Source organism: Anopheles stephensi, chromosome 3, assembly GCF_013141755.1.
Source record: "Anopheles stephensi strain Indian chromosome 3, UCI_ANSTEP_V1.0, whole genome shotgun sequence".
NCBI classification, from domain to species: domain Eukaryota; kingdom Metazoa; phylum Arthropoda; class Insecta; order Diptera; family Culicidae; genus Anopheles; species Anopheles stephensi.
The window spans coordinates 1622469-1642860 of NC_050203.1; the positions used below are offsets into that span (position 1 = coordinate 1622469).

Sequence of the window (20392 nt, forward strand, 5' to 3'; positions counted from 1 at the left end):
GTGTAACGTTTCGTTGACAACGACAACGTAGATATTATAGAGTACAGAAACACCGTGCCATATGATCGCTGCTTTTGAAGGAAATAGAAGTTGAAGTACCACACGCAGGGGAAGGATTGCGTGCATGCAAACATGAGTTCATCGCAGTTAATATTCGGTTAATAGAAGAGTGGATAAATAGAAACCAAAACGTTAGAGACGAGACTGCCACCCGGGAGATATTAGACACCTTGTCATTGTTCTCGCTTTGTCCTCAGTGGCCCTTACCTCAGCAGCAGTACCTCAGTAAGCGAGATCAATCGAGACTTTCCCCCGAACAGACGTAAAAGATAAATCCGAATAGTCAGTCAAAAGCAAGCAAGAAATACTAGGAGGAGGATTCCAACAAGGGTGCCAGGTATGTACAAAACGAGCAGAAGTGGAGATAGAAATAAAATTAGTTCCATACGGCAGCGGAAAAGAAGCACAGCACAGTGGAAACGCGCGACAGAGCTTTTGGATTCCGATGAGCGTCTTCCGCGCGGAAGTCAGCGATCGGTAATGTATCCACATCCACGTTGTGAACTCCACGGAAGTTTCTTCGTCTCATGTAAAACATCTGGACCGGGTAGCTGCACTGCTTTATGCTAGATCTGCTGATCATTAAGGGGAAGATTGGGAGCCGAAGGTTCTTTGGGAGACAGCTCCCAAGAAAGGAAGGTCGGGAAAAGGGATCGGGAGTTTGAAGGAGCATTTTGCTTGAAATGGAGTAGATTTTCTGTTGCTGGTTCGTATCGTACGTGGAATGTTGTACGTGGAATCTGTGATCGTAGTAGTCCGGTGGAAGGCCTCCCGCACAGTTTTGACATGAGAGAAAAGGAGGCTCAGTGCTTGTCACCTCGCCGTGTTAGTGTAGTAGTATGGAGTTTCGCGCTAACAGTCACACTCCCATTTAGTAGTGGAGAGTGACTTCTACCTCTAAAGCAAAGCACCAGTCTCCAGTGTTGATCTTTCGAGTGGCCAGTGAATAGTAGAGAGTAAGTGTGTGAGTGATAGAAGTGGCAAGTGGCAAAGTAGTAAGTAGAGATAGAGTAGGCGATAGGTGTCTCTTTTATGGCTGACAGTGGCCGCGAGTGAGGAAGTAGTTGGTTGTTTTGGTGCAGTGAGATCGTTTCATGGCTGTGTCGGTGTATACTTACGTCGTGGCGAGTTCTTCAGCACACCGCGGTAGTCATCGCGACGAGGCGTAATCTTCAGCTCGCAGCTAGCAACGGCCTCACCGACGGAGCTGCGCGCGATCACCTCAATCTTGCCGGTGTCATACTGACGCGTCTTCGGGATATCGAAGTGATACATGCCATCATAGGTGAGCTTGTAACGTTGACCCTACAAGCAAGCATTGTGTGAGATGCGTACTGTGAAGTGAAGCGATCATCTTCTAAAGCTTACATTAACGACAGTGTGTCCGTTGATGAGCCACATCACGCGCGGCTTTGGATGTCCGGTAACACGGCAGCAGAAACGAGCCCATTCACCTTCCTCTACCTCGATCGATTCTGGACGGCTGACAAAGGCAGGTTCCTTCTTCGGCTTTTGTGTTTCGTCGATTACCTCCGGGATACTGAAAATTAAAAACCGGATAAAATACGTAAATAAAGAGGCTTCCGGGCAGAGTTCCGCTTGAAGAACATACTTCAAATTCCACAAGGCTTCCATCTCCCGGATCTTCTGGATACTCTTCATGCCCTTTGGCAGCTGCGAATCGTATACGATGCCTGGTTTGCCGGTAGTCTTGATGATTGCGCGCGTTTCGTCCATGCCGTACAGGTTCGTAGCACGGCACAGATACTCGCCACTGTCCTCCGGATAGATCCAGCCGAAGTTCATCGCAACGTAACCAAAGTCGTAGATCGGAGTGAAACGGTTCTCTGTCGAGACAAACCATACGGTTATAAAGTGTGTGTTGAATGATGTTAAAATTTCATCAATACTCACTGTACGGCAAAGGTTTGCCATTGTAGAACCATTCCACCTTCATGTCCGGATCGCCGACCGGCGCCAGCTGGCACTCGAACTTGGTGGCTTGCATCTCGACCAGGTTGGTCTGGTCCTTGATCTGCACCACGAAACGAGGTGGCTGCTTGCGGTCCGGATCGAACAGATCGTCCTCGGTGAGGAAGATCTCCTCGGTGTACTTCTTGATCGTGGCTTCCATCTGCATGAGCGTTTCCGACTTCTGCATGCCCTTCGGGATCTGGTTCTGGAGCACAATCGACGGCAGCTTCTTACATCTGATGTGGGCCTTCGTTACGTCCTCACCATGCTCGTTGAAAGCACGGCAAGTGTAATCGCCCGCATCTTCCGTGTACACCGATAGGATGTCCAGCGACACGAAGCCCATGTCGTAGATCGTACGGTAACGGTGACCGCTTGGGAGTGGTTTGCCGTTGCGGAACCATTCTACACGCAGCTTCGGATCTTCCTTGGGTTCAACGCGGCACTCGAAGCGAATCGTTTCACCCTCATCGATAGTAGCCGACTGGATCTGCGACACGAACTTCGGTGGTCCGAAGGTACGCTCTTCTTGCGTCGCCAACGTTACCTTTCCACGTTCCAGCTCCTTCAACTTGGAAGCGGTCATGCCTTCGGGCAGCTGCGAGTCAAGCACGATACCACCACGGGCTACCACAGTCACCTTAGCGGTGGTGGATGCAGTTCCCCACTTGTTGGTGGCACGGCACTCATACACGCCAGAATCTCGCACGTACGCATAATCCATATCGAGCGCAATGAAACCGAAATCGTTCAGCATGTGCACACGAGAACCGGTCGCAAATGGTTTGCCGTTGTGGTACCAATCAATGCGCAGCGATGAGTCGCCGACCGGTTCAACGCGACAGTCGAAGTGAACTGGTCCACCCTCGGGTATGTCCACGTTATCCTTGATTTCGACGACGAACTTCGGCGGGCGGCCTTCCTCTTCGTCAGCCAGCAGCTCCTCGCGCTTGTGCAGCTGTTCCTCCAGCTTCTGGATGCTTTCCGTACCAGTGCGGAAGTTCGATGGCAGCTGTGGCTCCATGATGATGCCCTGGCGTCCACGCACGGTAAGCTTGCATGAGACGGTAGCCTCTCCATGGCGGTTGGTAGCCTTGCACGTGTACAGTCCCGAATCACGCTGGTAGCATCCAGCAATCTCCAAGATCACAAAACCAAAGTCGTTGATAGTCTTGATGCGCGATCCGGCCCATAGTGCCTTTCCGTTGTGGTACCACTCGACACGCATGCTCGGATCGTTGATCGGCGTCAGGCGACACTCGAAGTGGGCCAGCGAGTTCTCCGTCAGCGTCATGTCCGAGGGCGTGGTGATGAACTCCGGCGGCTTACCCGTATCGTCATCGGGCGACCCAAGTCCACCGTGCGGAATGCCAAGACCTTCCAGCTCAGCAATACGCTCGATTGTGCCCTCCATGCCCTTGGGCAACTGCGACTCGAGAATGATGCTACGCTTGCCCTGCACACGCATGGTCGAAGTGGTGACGGCCTCACCGTACTCGTTCGTCGCACGGCACGAGTACTCACCCGAGTCCTCGGGGTACACTGGCGAGATTTCCAGAATAACGAATCCAAAGTCGCAGAACGTGCGGAACCGGGAGCCAGTCTTCAGTGGCTTGCCGTTCCAGAACCATTCCACCTTCAGTTTCGGATCGTCGGTTGGTGTCAGTTTCGCCTCAAAGTGTGCACTTTCGCCTTCACGCAGCGAATCGATGTTCGACAGCGGTGTTGTGAAGACAGGAGCACGGCCACCCTCAGTACGCTCGCGCTCATCACGCGTACGGATCAACGAGTCCTCCAGCGTCTGGATCTTCTCCAGTCCACCCTCCATTCCACGGGGCAGTTGTGAGTCCAGGATGAGGTTGGCCTTCGAGATGCAACGCAGCGTAGCCTTGGTGCTGTCCGAGCCATACTTGTTCGTAGCACGGCATTCGAACTCACCAGAGTTTTCTTCGTAGCAGTACAAAATATCCAAGATGACGATTCCGAAATCGTGGAACGTACGGTAGCGATGACCGTGTGGCAGCTTCTGTCCGTTCCAGTACCATTCAACCACCAGCTCAGGATCGTTGATCGGTGTCAAACGGGCCTCAAAGTGAGCGCTCTGTCCCTCGACCAGCTTGGTAATGTCGGTGATCTTCGTAGTGAAGCGTGGTGCCTCGCCAACTGGCGATCCGGCAGCAGTCTGCTTCACGCCCGACTGGCTTTCCAGCTCGCGAATTCTTGCCAGCGAGTCCGGTTGTAGCGATTCCAGATACACGCCTCCCTTTCCGAAGCACTTGAGCGTAGCGCGGGTCGTGTCTTCGCCGTACTTGTTCGATGCACGGCACACGTACTCGCCCGAATCGTGACTCTGCACGTACGCAATGTCCAGCAGCACGTAGCCAAAGTCTGACACTGGCTTGATGCGGTTCGAGTGGCGCATCGGCTTGCCGTTGTGGAACCATTCCACCTTCAGGTCCGGATCGTTCACCGGCACAAGCGTACACTCGAAGTGAGCCGACTGTCCATCCTTCAAGCCCTCCAACGACTGTAGCTGAGTGGTGAAGCGCGGCTTCTGTCCAGCCGACTTGTCAACACACTCCAGATCAACGCTGATCTCAGCCGTTCCCCAACGGTTCGTGGCGCGGCACGTGTAGCTACCTGAGTCCTCAATCTTCGTGCCAAGGATCTCAAGCACAACCATTCCGAATGCGTACACCGTGCGCACGCGGTGGCTAGCTTCGAGCTGCTTGCCGTTGTACAGCCACTCGATGGTCATCGACTGATCGCCGGTCGGAATGAGGGTGGCATCAAAGTGCGCAATCTCACCCTCACCGACGTTCTTCAGCGTCACAAACTCCGAAGTGAAGCGTGGCGCATGTCCAGCGTCCGATTCCGCCTCTCCACCTTCCGGACGACGGAGCGAATCCTCGAGATCCTGGATCTTTTCCAAACCCTCCGTGCCCTTTGGATGCTGCGTACGCTCGATCAGGCTCTCCTTCGTGGCACAGTACACGGTCGACGAGGTGAATGCCTCGCCAGATAGGTTGTATGCCTTGCAGGTGTAAATACCCTGATCGCGCTCGTACACCTCCGTAAGGTCGAGCGTGACGAAACCGAAATCGCTTGTCATCTTGAAGCGTGATCCATGCTCCAGCACCTTGCCGTTGAAGTACCACTCAATCTTCAGGTTAGGATCGTCCTTCGGTTCGACCTGGCCTTCCAGATGAAGAGCTTCTGCTTCGTTCAGCCGGAACTCCGACTGCAGCTGTACCGTCCACTGTGGTTTCGGGAAGGCAGATTCCGGTTTCGATTCCTGGCGGCGGTAACGGTTGGCCAAAGATGCTTCCGTATCTTGGACGGCCTCCAGTCCAGCCTTGCCCTGGGGGTGTTGTGTGTCCAGGTACATTGTGGTGGTACTGGTACAGCGCAACGAACCCGAAGTCGATGCCGATCCCTTGCTGTTAGTTGCCTTGCAAGTGTAAATACCGGAATCCTCAGCGTACGCGCCGGTCAGATCCAGCGAGACAAATCCGAAGTCATACGTAGTCTTGAAACGAGCGCCCGTTGGAAGTGGCTTGCCATTGACGAACCATTCGATCTGCATCGTCGGATCCTTGGACGGTTCAACGCGGCACTCGAAGTGTGCATTTTCGCCCTCCTTGATTTCAACGTTGTTCAGGTGGCTCACGAAGACTGGCGATTCGAACTGATCCTCTGGGACATCGCGCAGGTTCATGCGCGGTGCCTCCAGATCCTGGATCTTCTGCACGGACGACGGATGCATGGTGTCACCGAGCAGCCAATGGCTGGCGTCGATCTTGAGTGTAGCCGTAGACACAGCTTCACCGAGATTGTTCGTAGCCTTGCACGTGTAGATGGCCGAGTCGTCCGCACGCAGTCCGTTGATCGAAAGCGTAACAAGTCCGAAATCGAACGTGCTGCGGATACGTGCTCCGGTGGTGATGGCGATACCGTTCTTGAACCATTCGATACGGAGGTTCGGATCGGCACGCGGTTCCACCTGAGCCTCCAGATAGACATGCTGACCTTCCTGCAACTTGTCATGGCTTTCCAGATGAGTGGTGAACACTGGCGCCTGCTGTGGCGTCGTGTCGACAAACATATCCGGAACACGGTTCATGGCGGCTTCCTTCAGCTGAATCTTCTCCCAAGCTTCCGGAAGCAGTGGTTCTCCCGCGATTGATGCCTTCGACTTGATCTTCATCGTGGTTGACGATACGGCTTCACCTGCGCGATTGATTGCCTTGCACATGTACACGCCCGAATCTTCCGCCACGACCGAATTGATGTCCAGCGTGACGAATCCAAAGTCGTTCGTAGTGCGGAAGCGCGATCCCATCTTAAGCTCAACACCGTTCACGTACCATTCGTACTTCATGCTAGCATCACCCACCGGCACAACGCGTGCCTCGAAGTGTGCGTGCTGACCCTCCCAAAGGTCGGACGGTCCGGTCAGCAACTGCGTGAATATGGGCTTCTCGAATGCTGCTTCCTGGTCCTCGGAACGCTGCTGGTGCGGTTGCTCCAAAGCGATAATCTTCTTCATGCCCTCCGGATGCTGCGAATCCATCTGAATGCTAGCCTTCGTGCGGACACGCATGGAAGCGGTCGTGACGGCCTCGCCCAGCGGGTTGATGGCGCGGCACATGTACACGCCCTCATCTTCTTCGCGCACGTGTTGCAAATCCATCGAGACGAAGCCGAAATCGTGTTGCTTCGTGATGCGCGAGCTGTCCTCGAGCGGCTGCTCGTTGCGGAACCATTCCACGCGCAGGTTCGGATCACCCACCGGGATCAAGCGGCACTCGAAGTGTGCCGTTTGCCCTTCAGCAACAAAGTCAATGTTTTGCAGTGGTTGCGTAAACACTGGACGTTGCTTGGTGATCGCGTCCTGAACTTCCGGACGGCGGAACGGACTAGCGCCTTCCAGCTGCTTGATCTTGTCCAGTCCCTCCGGATGCTGCGTGTCGGAGATGATCGCTCCCTTGGCAGTAACCTGCATCTTGATCGTCGACTTGCACTGGCCCTTGGCGTTGATGGCCTTAACCATGTACTCGCCGGCATCTTCAGCAACAACGTGCTGGATGTCCAGTGCGACGTAACCAAAGTCAAACGTAATGTGGAAGCGAGAAGCCGACTGTAGAGGCTTACCGTTGTGATAGAACTCGATGCGCAAGTTCGGATCGTGGATCGGTTCAACCTGTGCCTCGAAGTGGGCCGTCTGTCCTTCGTGGATCTCCGTTGTGCCACGCAGCTCGGTAACGAAGCGTGGTGCAGTGACTTCCGGTTCGTCTAGCTCCAGTCGTGATGGGCGGACGTGAGCCTCCAGCTTCTGGATCTTTTCCAATCCGTCCGGATGCTGCGAGTCGAAGATGATGTTGCGCTTGTTCGTGACGCGAATGTTGCACGTGCTGACCGCCTCACCGACCTGGTTGGTGGCCTTGCACATGTACGTTCCACTGTCCTCGCCGTACACGTACAGAATATCGAGCGCCACGTAGCCGAAGTCGTGCGTCGTACGGAAGCGATGTCCGGCGCGGATTGCCTTACCGTTGATGAACCATTCAATCTTGAGGTTCGGATCGTTGATCGGTTCCACGCGACACTCCAGGTGGGCGTAGTCGCCTTCCTTCAGATTCTCCAAGCTAGTCAGCGGAGTGAGGAAGACTGGTTTCTGCTTGGCCGGCTCAACGTCAGGGGTGTGCGGTTTCTGGTAGCTCTCCAGTTCCTTAATCTTTTGCAGCCGCTGTTCATCAAGCGTCTCCAAATATAATCCGGCATTTGCTAGAGGGATAAGCAAGGCAACGCATTAGAATCGCAGGAAACATTTAACCCGTTGATGGTGCTTACCTGTGACTTTAACAGCGCACGTCGTAACAGCCTCTCCAATTGCATTCTTAGCCTTACACATGTAAGTTCCCGTGTCCTCAGCGTGCGCATAAAGGATGTCGAGAGCTACGAAACCGAAATCGTATGTCGTCTTGAACCGGTGGCCCTGTTGAATCGGGCGTCCATTGCAGTACCATTCCACCTTCATCGTTGGATCGTTGACCGGCGTCAACGTCGCTTCCAGATGCACTGGCAGTCCCTCTCCAACGCTGGCATTCTTGAGCGGTCTGCCGAACTGTGGCTTCTCGGCCACGTACATTTCATCTTCACCCTTGCGGCCGTAGCGAGCATCACATTCCAGGTACTGGATCTTCTCCAGCGCACCTTCGTGCTGCGTCTCCCGCACAATACCAGCCTTCGGCGTTACGTTCAGCGCGATCGATGACGTTTCCGATCCGAGATGGTTCGTTGCACGGCACGTGTACTCACCCGAGTCCTCGGCGTACACCGTCAACACATCGAGCGCGGCAAATCCAAAGTCGTAAGTCGTACGGAATCTGTGGCCGGTGGTGAGCGGCTGTCCGTTGTGGAACCATTCCACCTTCAGGCTCGAATCCGGATACGGCTCGATGCGACATTCGTAGTGAGCACTCTGGCCTTCGACCAGATTCGTTGGGCCGTGCAGCTTCGTGGTGAACTTAGGTGGCTGCGTAACGGCAACGTCTTCCTCCTCGCGACGCTGGAAGCGGATAGCGTCCTCGAGCTGATGGATCTTCTCCAGCGCACTCTCGTTCTGAGTTTCAAGGTCCAGTGATGCCTTCGACTGGACGACCAGCTTCGCAGAGGTAACCGCCTGACCAAGGTCGTTGGTTGCACGGCACGTGTAGGTGCCCGAGTCCTCCGGGTTGACGTACTTCATGTTCAGCGCTACGTAACCGAAGTCATGCATGGTCGTGGTGCGGTTCGACGCCTCGATCGGGACACCATTGCGCAACCATTCTACGCGCATCTTTGGATCACCGACCGGTACCAGGCGTGCTTCAAAGTGAACAGCCTGATTCTCCGCCGCCTTGACATCCTTAACAGGCAGCGTGAACACCGGAGCCTGAGTGATAACCTCATCAACCTCCGTATCGCGCTGGTAGCGTGAGTTGTCCTCCAGGTAGCGCAAGCTAGTCAGAGCATGTTCGTGTTGCGATTCCGAGTAGATGCTCTTGCGCGTATGCACAACACAAGTAGCCGACGTCACGGCTTCACCCAGTGCGTTCACCGCACGGCAAGTATAGGTGCCGGAGTCATCAGCCAGGCAGCCCATGATGTCCAGCGCTACGAAGCCAAAGTTGTTCGTTTCGGTGAAACGAGAACCAGTCTTGACGGGAGCCTCGTTATGGTACCATTCCACACGCAGCGTAGGATCCGAAACAGGAATCAAACGACACTCAAAGTGAGCTCGCTGGCCTTCCTTAATTTCGATGTGCTTCAGCGAAGTCGTGAACGTTGGCGCCTGCGTCGTCATCTCGTCAAGATAATCCGAACGCTGCTGACGGGTCTTTTCCTCCAGATACTGAATCTGTTCCAGCCCCATCTCGTTCTGGGTGTTAGTAAGAATCTGCTGCGATCCACGGCACGCCAGCTGCACGGCAATTTCATCAACACCGACCAAGTTTACGGCGCGACACATGTAGGTGCCGGTATCCTCAGCGATCAGGTCGATGATGTCGAGTGCAACGTAGCCAAAATCATGAATTGGACGGAAACGGTGACCCACGGTGATGGGCATACCGTTCTTGTACCATTCCACCTTCAGGTTCGGATCCGTGACCGGTTCCAGCTTGCACTCGAAATGCGCATGTCCGCCCTCCTGCGCTCGGTCGATGTTCTTGGGCTTGGTAAGGAAGCGTGGCTTCACGTTTACAATCTCATCGACGTACTCGGTCTTGCGATAGCGAGCAATGTCCTCCAGATATTGCAGCTTCTCCAGTCCGGCCGGGTATTGCGTTTCCAGGATCAAATCCTTCTTGGCCATGATGCGCACGGAGCAAGATGTAACGGCCTCACCGAGCGAATTGCGTGCCTGGCAAGTGTACACACCAGAATCTGCCGCGTACACACCGAGCAGGTCCAGTGCAACGTAGTCGAACTCGTATGCCGGTCGGAAACGATGTCCAATCTTTACCGGCATTCCGTTCACGAACCATTCCACCCGCATGGTCGGATCACCGACGGGCTGCAGACGGCACTCGAGATGAATGTTGGTTCCCTCGAACGTTTCAATGTTGTGCAGTGAGCGCGCAAACTGAGGCGGCGACATCACCGTAATGTCCTCAAGCACATCCCGACGCATACGCGATGCATCTTCCAGATACTGCATCTGCTCAACGGACATTTCGCTCTGCGCCTCGGTGATGACATCCGAACGGGTAATGACGCGCACGCACGCAGACGTGTGAGCCGATCCGAGCTGGTTCGTGGCTCGCACCGTGTACTCGCCCGAGTCAACTGCGGTCGAATGCAGAATGTCCAGGGCAACGAAACCAAAGTCGTAGTAGGTCTTGAAACGGGAACCGACCGTAATCGGGCGTCCGTTGTGGTACCATTCTACGCGCATAGTTGGATCTCCGAGCGGTTCCAGCTTGCACTCCAAATGAATGTTACGTCCCTCACCAACGGGCTGCGGATCAGACAGTGGCTGAGTGAAGATCGGCTTCGACTTGCACAGCTCCTCAACTTGATACTGTGGCTCAACGAACTGCTTCTCTGCCTTCTGCTGCGATCGTTCGACCACGTGATGCATGCTCGTCGTGTCAATAGCGGCACGAGCTGAAAAGATAGGAAAAAGCGGTCATGTTAGAAGCTACTGCTGTTGCTTGAAGCACAACATGCACAATTCGATTGGGAACTTACTTTCCACGACCATCGTGGCTTCGACCTGCGCCTGTCCCGAGCTGTTCGCAGCAACCAGAGTGTAAGTTCCGGAGTCTTCCCCACGAACATCCAAGATATCCAACGCTACGTAGCCAAAGTCATGATACGTCTGGATGCGGTTAGCACTCATCAGCGGACGACCGTTATGGTACCATTCGACACGCATCGTCAGATCTGACTGTGGTTCCAAACGCGCTTCGAAGTGGGCACGCTGGCCCTCGACAATGCGGTTCGTACCCTTGAGCGGTCCAAGGAATCGTGGCTGAGGTTGAACCACCTGTTGCTGTTCGACTTGTTCCTGGGTGGTGCGCATGTAGCGCGACGAATCCTCCAGATACTGAATCTTCTCCATGCCCATGTGGCTCGTCTGCGAATCGACAATAATGTCCTGGCGGGTCACCACCGTCAACCGAGCGGAAACGTGCGCTTCACCAAGAGAGTTGTAAGCACGGCACGTGTAGGTACCGACATCGTGTACGGTAACCTGCTTGATCGTAAGCGCCACATAGCCAAAGTTGCAGAACGAGGTAATGCGCGAGCTTGCCTCCACTGGATGACCATCCTTAAGCCACTCGACGCGCAGCGTTGCATCACCCACCGGTTCCAGACGAGCCTCGAAGTGAGCGAAGCCACCTTCCCGTACATTAAGCTGGTCCGAGACGGGGCTCTTGAACTCCGGACGCTGAGTGCTTTCCGGCGTCTCCTCGTAGAACTTCATGTTCTGATACTTCTGGTACTGTTCCAGCTCTTCGATCTTCTGGATATAGTTACGCTGCTCCGAGATGCCCAAGTCACCGGTAACGGGTGCCTTGCTGACTACGGTGATCTTCGATGTGCTGATAGCTTCGCCAATGCGATTCACCGCACGCACCGTGTAGGTACCGGCATCTTCCGCTCGCAGATGCATAATGTTCAGCGAGACGTAGCCAAAGTTGAAGATGGCAGTGATACGAGAACTAGCCGTGATTGGGCGTCCGTCCTTGTACCACTCCACGCGCATCGTAGGATCGCTGACCGGAGTGATCTGAGCTTCGAAATGAGCGTTGCGGCCTTCCTCAAGCTCACCCAAATCCTGCAGCGGTCTGGTGAATCCTGGCTTCTGGTTGACCACTTCCTCGATGCTCTCGGTGCGCACGTACTTCGAGTAGTCCTCAAGGTGCTGGATCTGATCCAACGATGACGGGTGCTGCGGTTGCTGCTCGATTGGTGGGCGCGGCTGCACGCTAAGCATGGCACGCGACTCCGCCACACCGGTCGAGCTGGACAAGCGGCACAGATATTCGCCGCTGTCTTCCATCACAATCGTCAACAGATCTAGCGCCACGAAGCCGAACTGGAACGTCGTGTTTGCTCGGGAGCCTGTAGATAGAAAGATAATTTATTTGAGTAAACTTTTTCAAGTGTGGCCACCTATTTTTAAGCATCGCAATACTTACTTGCTTGAATCAAATTGCCATTCAAGAACCACTGAACACGCATCGAAGGATCGGATACGGGCTCAATTCGTGCCTCGAAGTGAACCTTTCCTCCTTCAACCTGTGCAACGTCGCTCAACGGCACAATGAACTTCGGTGGTGGATAGGTCCGCTCCTCCTCCTTCGGTGGTGCATGAGGAGCAGCTCGCTCCACATGACGCAAGTAGATGATTTCCGGTTCCGGAACAGCTCTACAAAACAGAAAATGCCCAGAAATGTAAAATTACCTTCGGATTGCACGCTCGTTCGCTTAGAAATACTCACTCTGGCTGAATGACCTTCGTTGGACGTGGTAGATTGAGACGTTTCTGCTCTGGCGCCGGTCCCTTCGGAGCTTCGACGAAGAGACGGGCGCGAGTTGCCGTGGTACCGGCCACGTTCTGTGCCGTACACTGGTACCACGCTGCGTCCGACGCCTTCGCTCTCGGGATGTCCACGGTAGTACAACCGTTCTCATCGTTGCAGATCTGAACCTCCGGTCCTGGCACAAGCGGAATACCATCCTTCTGCCATGTAATGCGCGGCAACGGTGTTCCGATGGCACGTGCAAACAGTCGCACCGGTTCGCCCTCCTTCACGTTCACCGTGGTGAAGCGTTCGACGAACTTTGGTGCCACCACCTGTTCACGCTCGCACACGACCAGTTTGGCCTGAGCCGCCACCTCACCACTCTTGTTACGTGCCACGCACGTCACAATGCCATGGTCGAAGCGGTTAGTGCTGGTTATCATCAGCGAGTGATTGCCGGCCTCGTTGACGAGGATCTTGTGCGTTGCATCATCCGTCACCAGGTTGCCGTTTATGTACCAAGCCACCTCGGGGTACGGACGGCCAGTCACACGACAGTCGAAACGGACCATCTTGCCCTCGGTCGTCTCCGCGTCCTGGATCAGCGTCACAAACGACGGAGACAATGCCTTCGTCGCCTCGGTCGAGGTCTCAATGACCTGCTGCTGTTGCTGCTGATGGTACTGCTGCTGTTCCGAGAACGAGGTAGCACGTTCAACTGCCACCTGTTCCTGTGCGGCTTCGACCGCCAGCACAGCCGACGACACCTGACAACCCTGCGGGTTTTCGGCCAACAGCGTGTAATGTCCGGAGTCGCGGGCATTGACGTTCTTGATGCGCAGCGTCGCCTGCTGGTTGGAGTAACCCATTTCGTACTTATCCGCCGATGGGATAAGACGCTGACCGTCCTTGAACCAGGACAGTCGTGGACGTGGATTAGCTACCACACGCGTACTGAACACTGCATCCGAACCCTCGGAAAGCTTCGAGTTGCGCGGCTTCTGACCAATCTGAGGAGCCGAAGCCGGACCCAGAGCACGGTCCACCGTCGTGATCAGTTGAGCATCCGTTTCACCGGCATAGCGCCGTGTGATCGATTCCCTGTAGGATGTCTCGCGCAGCAATCGATACTCGAACGTGTCCACCTTGAACTCCTCCTCCATGTGAGAATATCCGTTGGTGTACTGCTGCTGCTGCTGCTTCGTAATGCTAGTTTGCTGCTGTTCGCGACGTACCTGCTGGAACTGCGGAGTCGGCATACCCTCCGGCTGGATGAACACCGAGCAGATCGCTTCTCCGACAGCGTTGCGTGCCTTGCACGTGTACTCGCCCTCATCACCCGGTCCGATCTGGTTGATCAGCAGCGAGACGGCTCCGGTCGCCGGGTTGTAGCTCAAGCGATGCTTCGTGGAATCGAGAAGGGGTGCGCCTTTTCGAGTCCACGAAACTTCCGGCTTGGGATTACCCTTCAGCTTGCCCTCGAACAGCGCGTTGCCGCCCTGGGCGAAGCGAGAGTTCTTGAAGATTTGCTCAAAGACCGGCGGTGAGTAATCACCTGGACCGGCTGCGACCGGAGTTGGAGCCGTCATACCGTATGCTGGTTGCGGTGTCAGTGGTACTTGCTGCTGTGGTTGTTGCTGGAACGGAGCACCTCCAGTTGGTGTCTGGAGACCGGGCGTTATCGATGCCAGCGGTGTAGTACTCTGCTGAATGTAGCCACCATGCTGCTGTTGCACTGTAGGGCAGAGAGGAAAAATAACGACAACTCCATTTAGAAAACGCAAGAAAAGTCCATGACACTAGTAGCATTTGCCCCTACAATAAAAAGATCCCCGAGATAAGGACAGTTTATCCACTGACAGCCACAGCAACCCTTGCTCCTGTAAGGCGTCTGTGTTATGTGTATATTTTTAGAGCCATATCTGCAATCTCAGGTGTGCCATCGTACACGAGATCGCAAGGTGTGCCAACTAGGTCGTTCAAGTTCACGTACATACACCTTAAGTTCGGCACCCGGTCATGAATGAACTAGAACGTCTCTCGCAATGTGACAGGATCTTGTTGACTCTTGTCACAGTTTGTGGGTCAAGGTCACACCACCTGTAGAACCTGCTGCCCTGCAGTAATTGCATTTCAGAAATATTATTTCTTATCGTTACTCCACGGGCGTACCACGAGTTGAAGATATACCTCCGGATTGTTGTTATGCTTTCGCAAGTCTCTTGAACCCGGATGAAGAATGGCCCGAATGACGGAGGTTCGTTACGGCAAGAACAGCTGCAGTCCGTTCGGCTTCACATAAATTACTCTGTACAGGCCGGGAAACGGACCATCTGCGTGATGTAATTTTAGGTAGATCTGGCAACGCGTCGGGAAATGAGATTACGCAATGCGACAGACCGTGTTGCCGTTTGACTATTTTTAACCTGCAGCGCGACCCTTTTTCCTTGGTCGGTACGTTCGGTGGTTGCGCCAACCCCGGGTGTGTTGATTCGTGTCAGCGGACAATCCGGACCGGTAGCAACTTCGAACAAGAAACCACAGAGAATGAATCTCTTCCGAGAGAGCGAGAGAGGTGATGCGAGTGCAAGAATGATTTACATATGAAATAGGAGAGTTGTTTTCTTTTACAAACAGGAAGAATAGACACACATTCAAGATTGCTACGATCGGTGAAATGATACCGATTGACAGTTGTTCCTACGCCCAGAAGAACGTCCAGAAAGCGAGGTGCGAGAACACAAGCAGAGTTGACCATATTCAACACACATCAACACTAACAGTGGTCCGCCATTTCTAGATATACCCGACCCTACTGCTCACGGAATACAGCTTACGCAACTATATCTCTTATTCATAAGCCGTTGTTGTGTCACCCTTTCCTTGCCCGTTCTATCGCGATAAGTTAATTTCTTGCACTGGAGCAGTATGCACAAATAATATGCCGATTGTGTACTACGCGATGCAGATAAGATGACGAGAGTACACTGCGCTAATGACAGAACGGTGCCAACTGGTGCTGGAAGCGACTACAAACTAGCAGTATCCGATCCGGCGCTGCTGGTGCTGTTACTGCTAATGACCGATTACACTTTGCTTTGCCCTGGCTCGGCAAAGATCTGCTCCCGATAGTTTGGCGCAGAACGGATAGATAGCGTGTGAGCACCTGAGCGATACAGTTACTGATCTTTATGGCACGAAATGATCAGTGCAGCGTGAAATCAGCTATCTCCAGCAGAACTTTGTGGAAGGGTTTCAGGAGCTAAAAAAACGAAGCTATATAAATAAACGTACTCGTGATGCATCAGCAAGTTAAGCACACAAGCAGACGGATAAGGCGAGCACCTGATGTGCATTGCAGGCCTAGCGCATCTTCGAATCCATCCGTTCAGTAAGGTTCTAGTGTGTGTTGGATATATTTGTTTATTGCATTCGTTTTTTTATTCTCGTTCCGTTCCTTCTTCGTTCCGTAATCAGTGTTTGGCTTTTCCATTTCCGGACGTTGAACATCTTCCACTCGGCAAGGCCCTAAGGCCCTAAGTCAGTCGTGCGTCACTTTCGACGCGTGCCATCACGAACAGACGTCACTAAATAGGAGCTCAAGTGCACCAGTGTACAGTACACGGTCAGTCGGGACCACAAAAAAAATAAACTTACAGGCTGAAAGAAAAGTCATTAAGTCCAGATGAACGCTTAGAACAACAACGAAAACGAAACAAAAAAAGGCTGACGGTTCTAGTTAGCTAGAACCTATCCGGAACGCTTATACAGCGGAGATGCTTCCAAATAGGGCCTGCCTTGTTTGTCAATGTGTCTCGGATGAACGAAAAAGGGTACTGCGGACAAGTTGACTTGCATTCTGTTCGAATGTTGACACACCTGATAGGGTAGTAGAAAATGTGTTCTATATCATGCGTGTTACGGAAATAGGTTCACGGCTGCTTTGTGAAATGATTTAATACTTTCGGTGCGTGATGGCGCATGATCTCCATTTTACTTTCTTCATGCAATCAGCCCGGCGCAATGAATATCCGATGAACGATAGGAAATTGTATTATCATAACATCGATCAATTATTTCCACCCGAATGATAAATCAACAACCTCTTCGCGCGTCAGTCGATCTAATCTCGACGGCTTCGTGCCGATTTCATTACGAAATCCGTTTTCATTTTCATTTCAACAGCCCCCGCGGGGGGCTTGCGATGGATTAATTAAATGAATTCTTTCTGAGGTGCATATTAGTGATCAACGGACCGTTTACGATGGCCACGGTTTCACGGATATCCGTCCATTTTCCGGTCGTTCCGGGATCGCGATCGGGAGCAAGAACCCTCGTTTTAGCAAGTAGAGGTGAGGTCAATCGGAAGGGTGCCATCAGATTCGGACGCAAATACGCACGTACTCACGCACACCCGCCACAAAGACCTACGGACGCTTCAACACCTTTCACTGTGTGTGCGGCAACCCTCGTACTGGATTGTATCGATTTTGCAGCCGCAGGGAGACGCTGAGTAGTGGAGTGTACAATATCCGTTAAAGTTTGCATTAATTTTCTGCTCGCATGGATGGCTGCCGGACGGTGCGAGACCTAATGCACACGCTCCCTATGCCCTTTTGGTTTGTGGCTCATTATTGCTCGCTTTCATCCATTTTCTTTGTGGCTTCTCTTAAAATCGATCATCGAGGTGGTTCGTTCACTCTGCATGACCGATAACCGCAAATCGGGTTTCGTTATAGTCTGTGTAAAGCCAGACTATGTGCTATGCTGCATGTGTATCAAGTGCGTATCGAAGATGTACAGAATTCCAGAAGACAAAAGTCTCTAAATTGACTTTTACTTCAACCTTTAGCAAAGGCCCGGCAATACACTTAAGTGAAACAAATTGCCGACTAGCATAAACAATCAATCACCCGCCCATAACCTCAATAACCTCTGGACATCATGTGCTGTCCATGTCCAGCATCCATGTCAATAAGGCGAGAACAGTAATCTGTACGCCATATGCACACCAGAACACGATAAAACAGCATCGTTACACCATGTCGAAGTTCGTCAGAGTGATAGTCCGCTTCGGGTCCACCCCTCTACTCAGTGACTCTGCACCCCGAATCGCGCACCGCTCTAGGGAGCAATTAAGAAGCCCGGACTCGTGCATCATGCTGACGGTGACGGACGCACGATCAAAACGATCTCTAATCAACAGTTCTAGTAAAAACGAGGCCGCTAGCGCTCTGCCGCTGACACGTTTGCTGACGACTGCCAAATATGGCCGAACCGGTCGAGGGCAACGCCTGCGAAGGCAAGCCGCGTCGTAAGAAATTGGAGCCACGGATGGGCAAAAGTGAAAAAGGGTTTCTCCCTCTCTCCAGCTCCCGCGCACAGTTGCCCTTCTGCTACCAGTCTTGACCTAGAACGGGGAGCGAAAACTTGGACATCCGCGATCAGGGCTGCCTCCATCTCAATGATATCGTTGGGAGGGTTTTTGTGTGTTACAGTGCACGGAATTGATTAGTGCATTGGCAACACAATCAGCGGAGGAGTCTAATTTTTCCATGTTGGTAAGAGTCGATAATTGGAATCTAATAATAGTCTGGGTGAGAGAGTGAGAGCCTGGCATTCCAATTGAAGGTAAACAATTATATGAAGTCATTAAATAGCACACAGAGTTGACAGATGCTCGGACAGCAGCTAGAATGGCAGAGAATGGCATGACGCGCTAGAAAGGATTGGCACAGTTTTTGGCATTGTTACAATTCTAATTCTACACGATTAGTGTACCTCCACTCTGCTATTCTTAACCATGGCGTCATTTGTCAAAAGTGTCAGCAGACCTGGCGTCTGAACATGCTACCGGTGTCTGGCATGGTGAGCAAGCTCATCTCAAAATTGCATGCCCGATCTCTCGATCAAGTTGTTTTGCTCCAAAATCTGTCACCATAAAATAATTTCGAAGCAGTTTCAAGGCTGAGAGGGGCTCGAGTGGGTGCGTTATTCATCATACGGAAATGAATTCCACCACGTCCTCTACAGCAGTGGAACGTGACAGGTTCGATGCATGGGTGGAAGGAATCTTTTACCCGCTTGGCTTAAAAATAATCTTAAATTTTTTATGTTCTGCCGTACGAGATGAAAGTGCCTTCGTGTGAAGAGGATACAATTTTCTTATTCGCCCTCGCAATTCTTTTTATTTGCTGGCCGCCATCTTCTCCTGCCATTGCTCTTCCACTGCTCGATCGTACCACGCAACACCCACGCATACTTGCATTCAAAATACCAAAATGAGAGGGCGACAGAAAGGGAGAGCGAGATAGAGAGAGCGAGAGAGCAGGAGAAATACAAGCAGCACGGTGGGACACATTATTCAACTTGGATGGTAGTGCGAGCAGCGAATTCCTGATCCTGCGCGTACGGTGGCGTGTGAGTTATATATGTATATGTGTGTTTGTGTGTGTGCAGTTTTCGTGTGTGCACTAAAAATAACGTTTTTCAGCGGAGGCATATTTTTAGCACTTTCGCGGCCGTGCACAAGACAGTCAGTGTGCCTTAGTCGCCGCAGTCTCACTGTCACAGCACACTGGGCCATAGGGCTGCGAGCAGTGACAGATCCGAGAACCGGGACGGAAGGTTGTTCTAGATTTTACCAACACTTGAACAACTTTTCCACGCCCAAGCATTATCCACCCACAGCTAGTCCAGAGTAGTGGACGCATGGAGGAGTCCTCATTGCAACTGCACGATCACATCACATGAAGGCTTCACCTCAGCTTGCATGAATGAAGGCGATCCCTCTGATCTTCGCATCCATCACGCACGGTACGCACACTTGACACTCGGAACATTGTAAGCACGTTATGTAATCCTCGACATAATGCACACTACTGGTCGGCGCGGAGGTCCATTCAACTAACCTCGCTGCTGAGTGACTTGATGGCTTTGCTGCTGCAACACCTGCTGCTGCTGATGCTGCTGCTGCACGGAGTGTTGCTCCGTGCGGCTGCTAATCCGCTGCTGCGAGCTGCTAAATTGCTGCTGCTGGGAAAATTCCTGCCGCTGCACAAACTGCTGCTGCTGCTGGCGCACCGTCGTCGATGATTGTTGCATCATCATCGACGACTGCTGCTGCTGCTGATGTTGCTGCATCAGCTGCTGCTGCTGCTGTTGCTGCGGTTGCAGCTGGAACGGTGGCTGATTCGGATTGGGTCGTTGCATCCTTCAGAATGCACGAGAGTCGCTATCACGCGGGCTCAATAACGCGGGACGGGATGCTCGACGAGGGTTGTTTTTTTTTTTTCTCTGAGGTTCCTCTTCCTCTTACTTTTTTCTTCGTAAAAAAAACACACACACAAAAGCGATTCAAACTTAACGAAACTCGTAAAACTGAAAACTTATGCAACTAAATCCTCTTCGCGTAGGGTTTTCCTTAAACTGCTCCCTGTGCCCGCTATGCACTTTGCTTGCCCGCCAAGCAATCAATCACATAAATTTCACACCAGAAATCACCGCCAACAATAATAACACTTCCTTTCTTCTTTTATTTTCGATGTGCCTTTTTCGGGATTGGGCACCACTTGGCTTCTTTCTCGAACCGGGCAAGGGAGAGTAAGGTCGGAGGCTTCACTTGTATGCTCTGCGCACGTATTTATCACTAAATTTCGCTTGCCTCCCGGTTTTTCTTCTACGATCAAGACGTGCTCTTGATGATCAGACTCAAGTTATAAGTCCGCTGAATTCCACTGACTCAAACTGCTGTGAAAAAATCATTTGAAAGAAGACATCAATTTTTGCGCACAATTATAGTAAAACTGATCGCTCACGATTCAACTTCACTACAAAAA

At 52.6% G+C, this 20392-nt stretch overlaps 1 protein-coding gene across 27 annotated transcripts in view; it reads right to left on the minus strand.

Moving 5' to 3' along the window:
* LOC118512126 (titin) overlaps window positions 1-20392 on the minus strand; it is a 138143-nt gene that overhangs the window by 63257 nt on the left and 54494 nt on the right. For 24 of the 27 annotated variants that reach the window (XM_036056115.1, XM_036056111.1, XM_036056110.1 and 21 more), the window contains 8 exons: window positions 12531-14289; window positions 12228-12457; window positions 10771-12150; window positions 7888-10686; window positions 1975-7821; window positions 1673-1907; window positions 1429-1600; window positions 1179-1365 (listed from right to left, as the gene is read on the minus strand). In XM_036056115.1, coding sequence (XP_035912008.1) covers window positions 1179-1365; window positions 1429-1600; window positions 1673-1907; window positions 1975-7821; window positions 7888-10686; window positions 10771-12150; window positions 12228-12457; window positions 12531-14289 — 12609 coding nt within the window. Of the gene's footprint in view, window positions 1-1178; window positions 1366-1428; window positions 1601-1672; window positions 1908-1974; window positions 7822-7887; window positions 10687-10770; window positions 12151-12227; window positions 12458-12530; window positions 14290-19465; window positions 20304-20392 lie in introns of all 27 variants that reach the window. The other 3 variants (XM_036056124.1, XM_036056122.1, XM_036056123.1) reach the window with 2 other exon arrangements.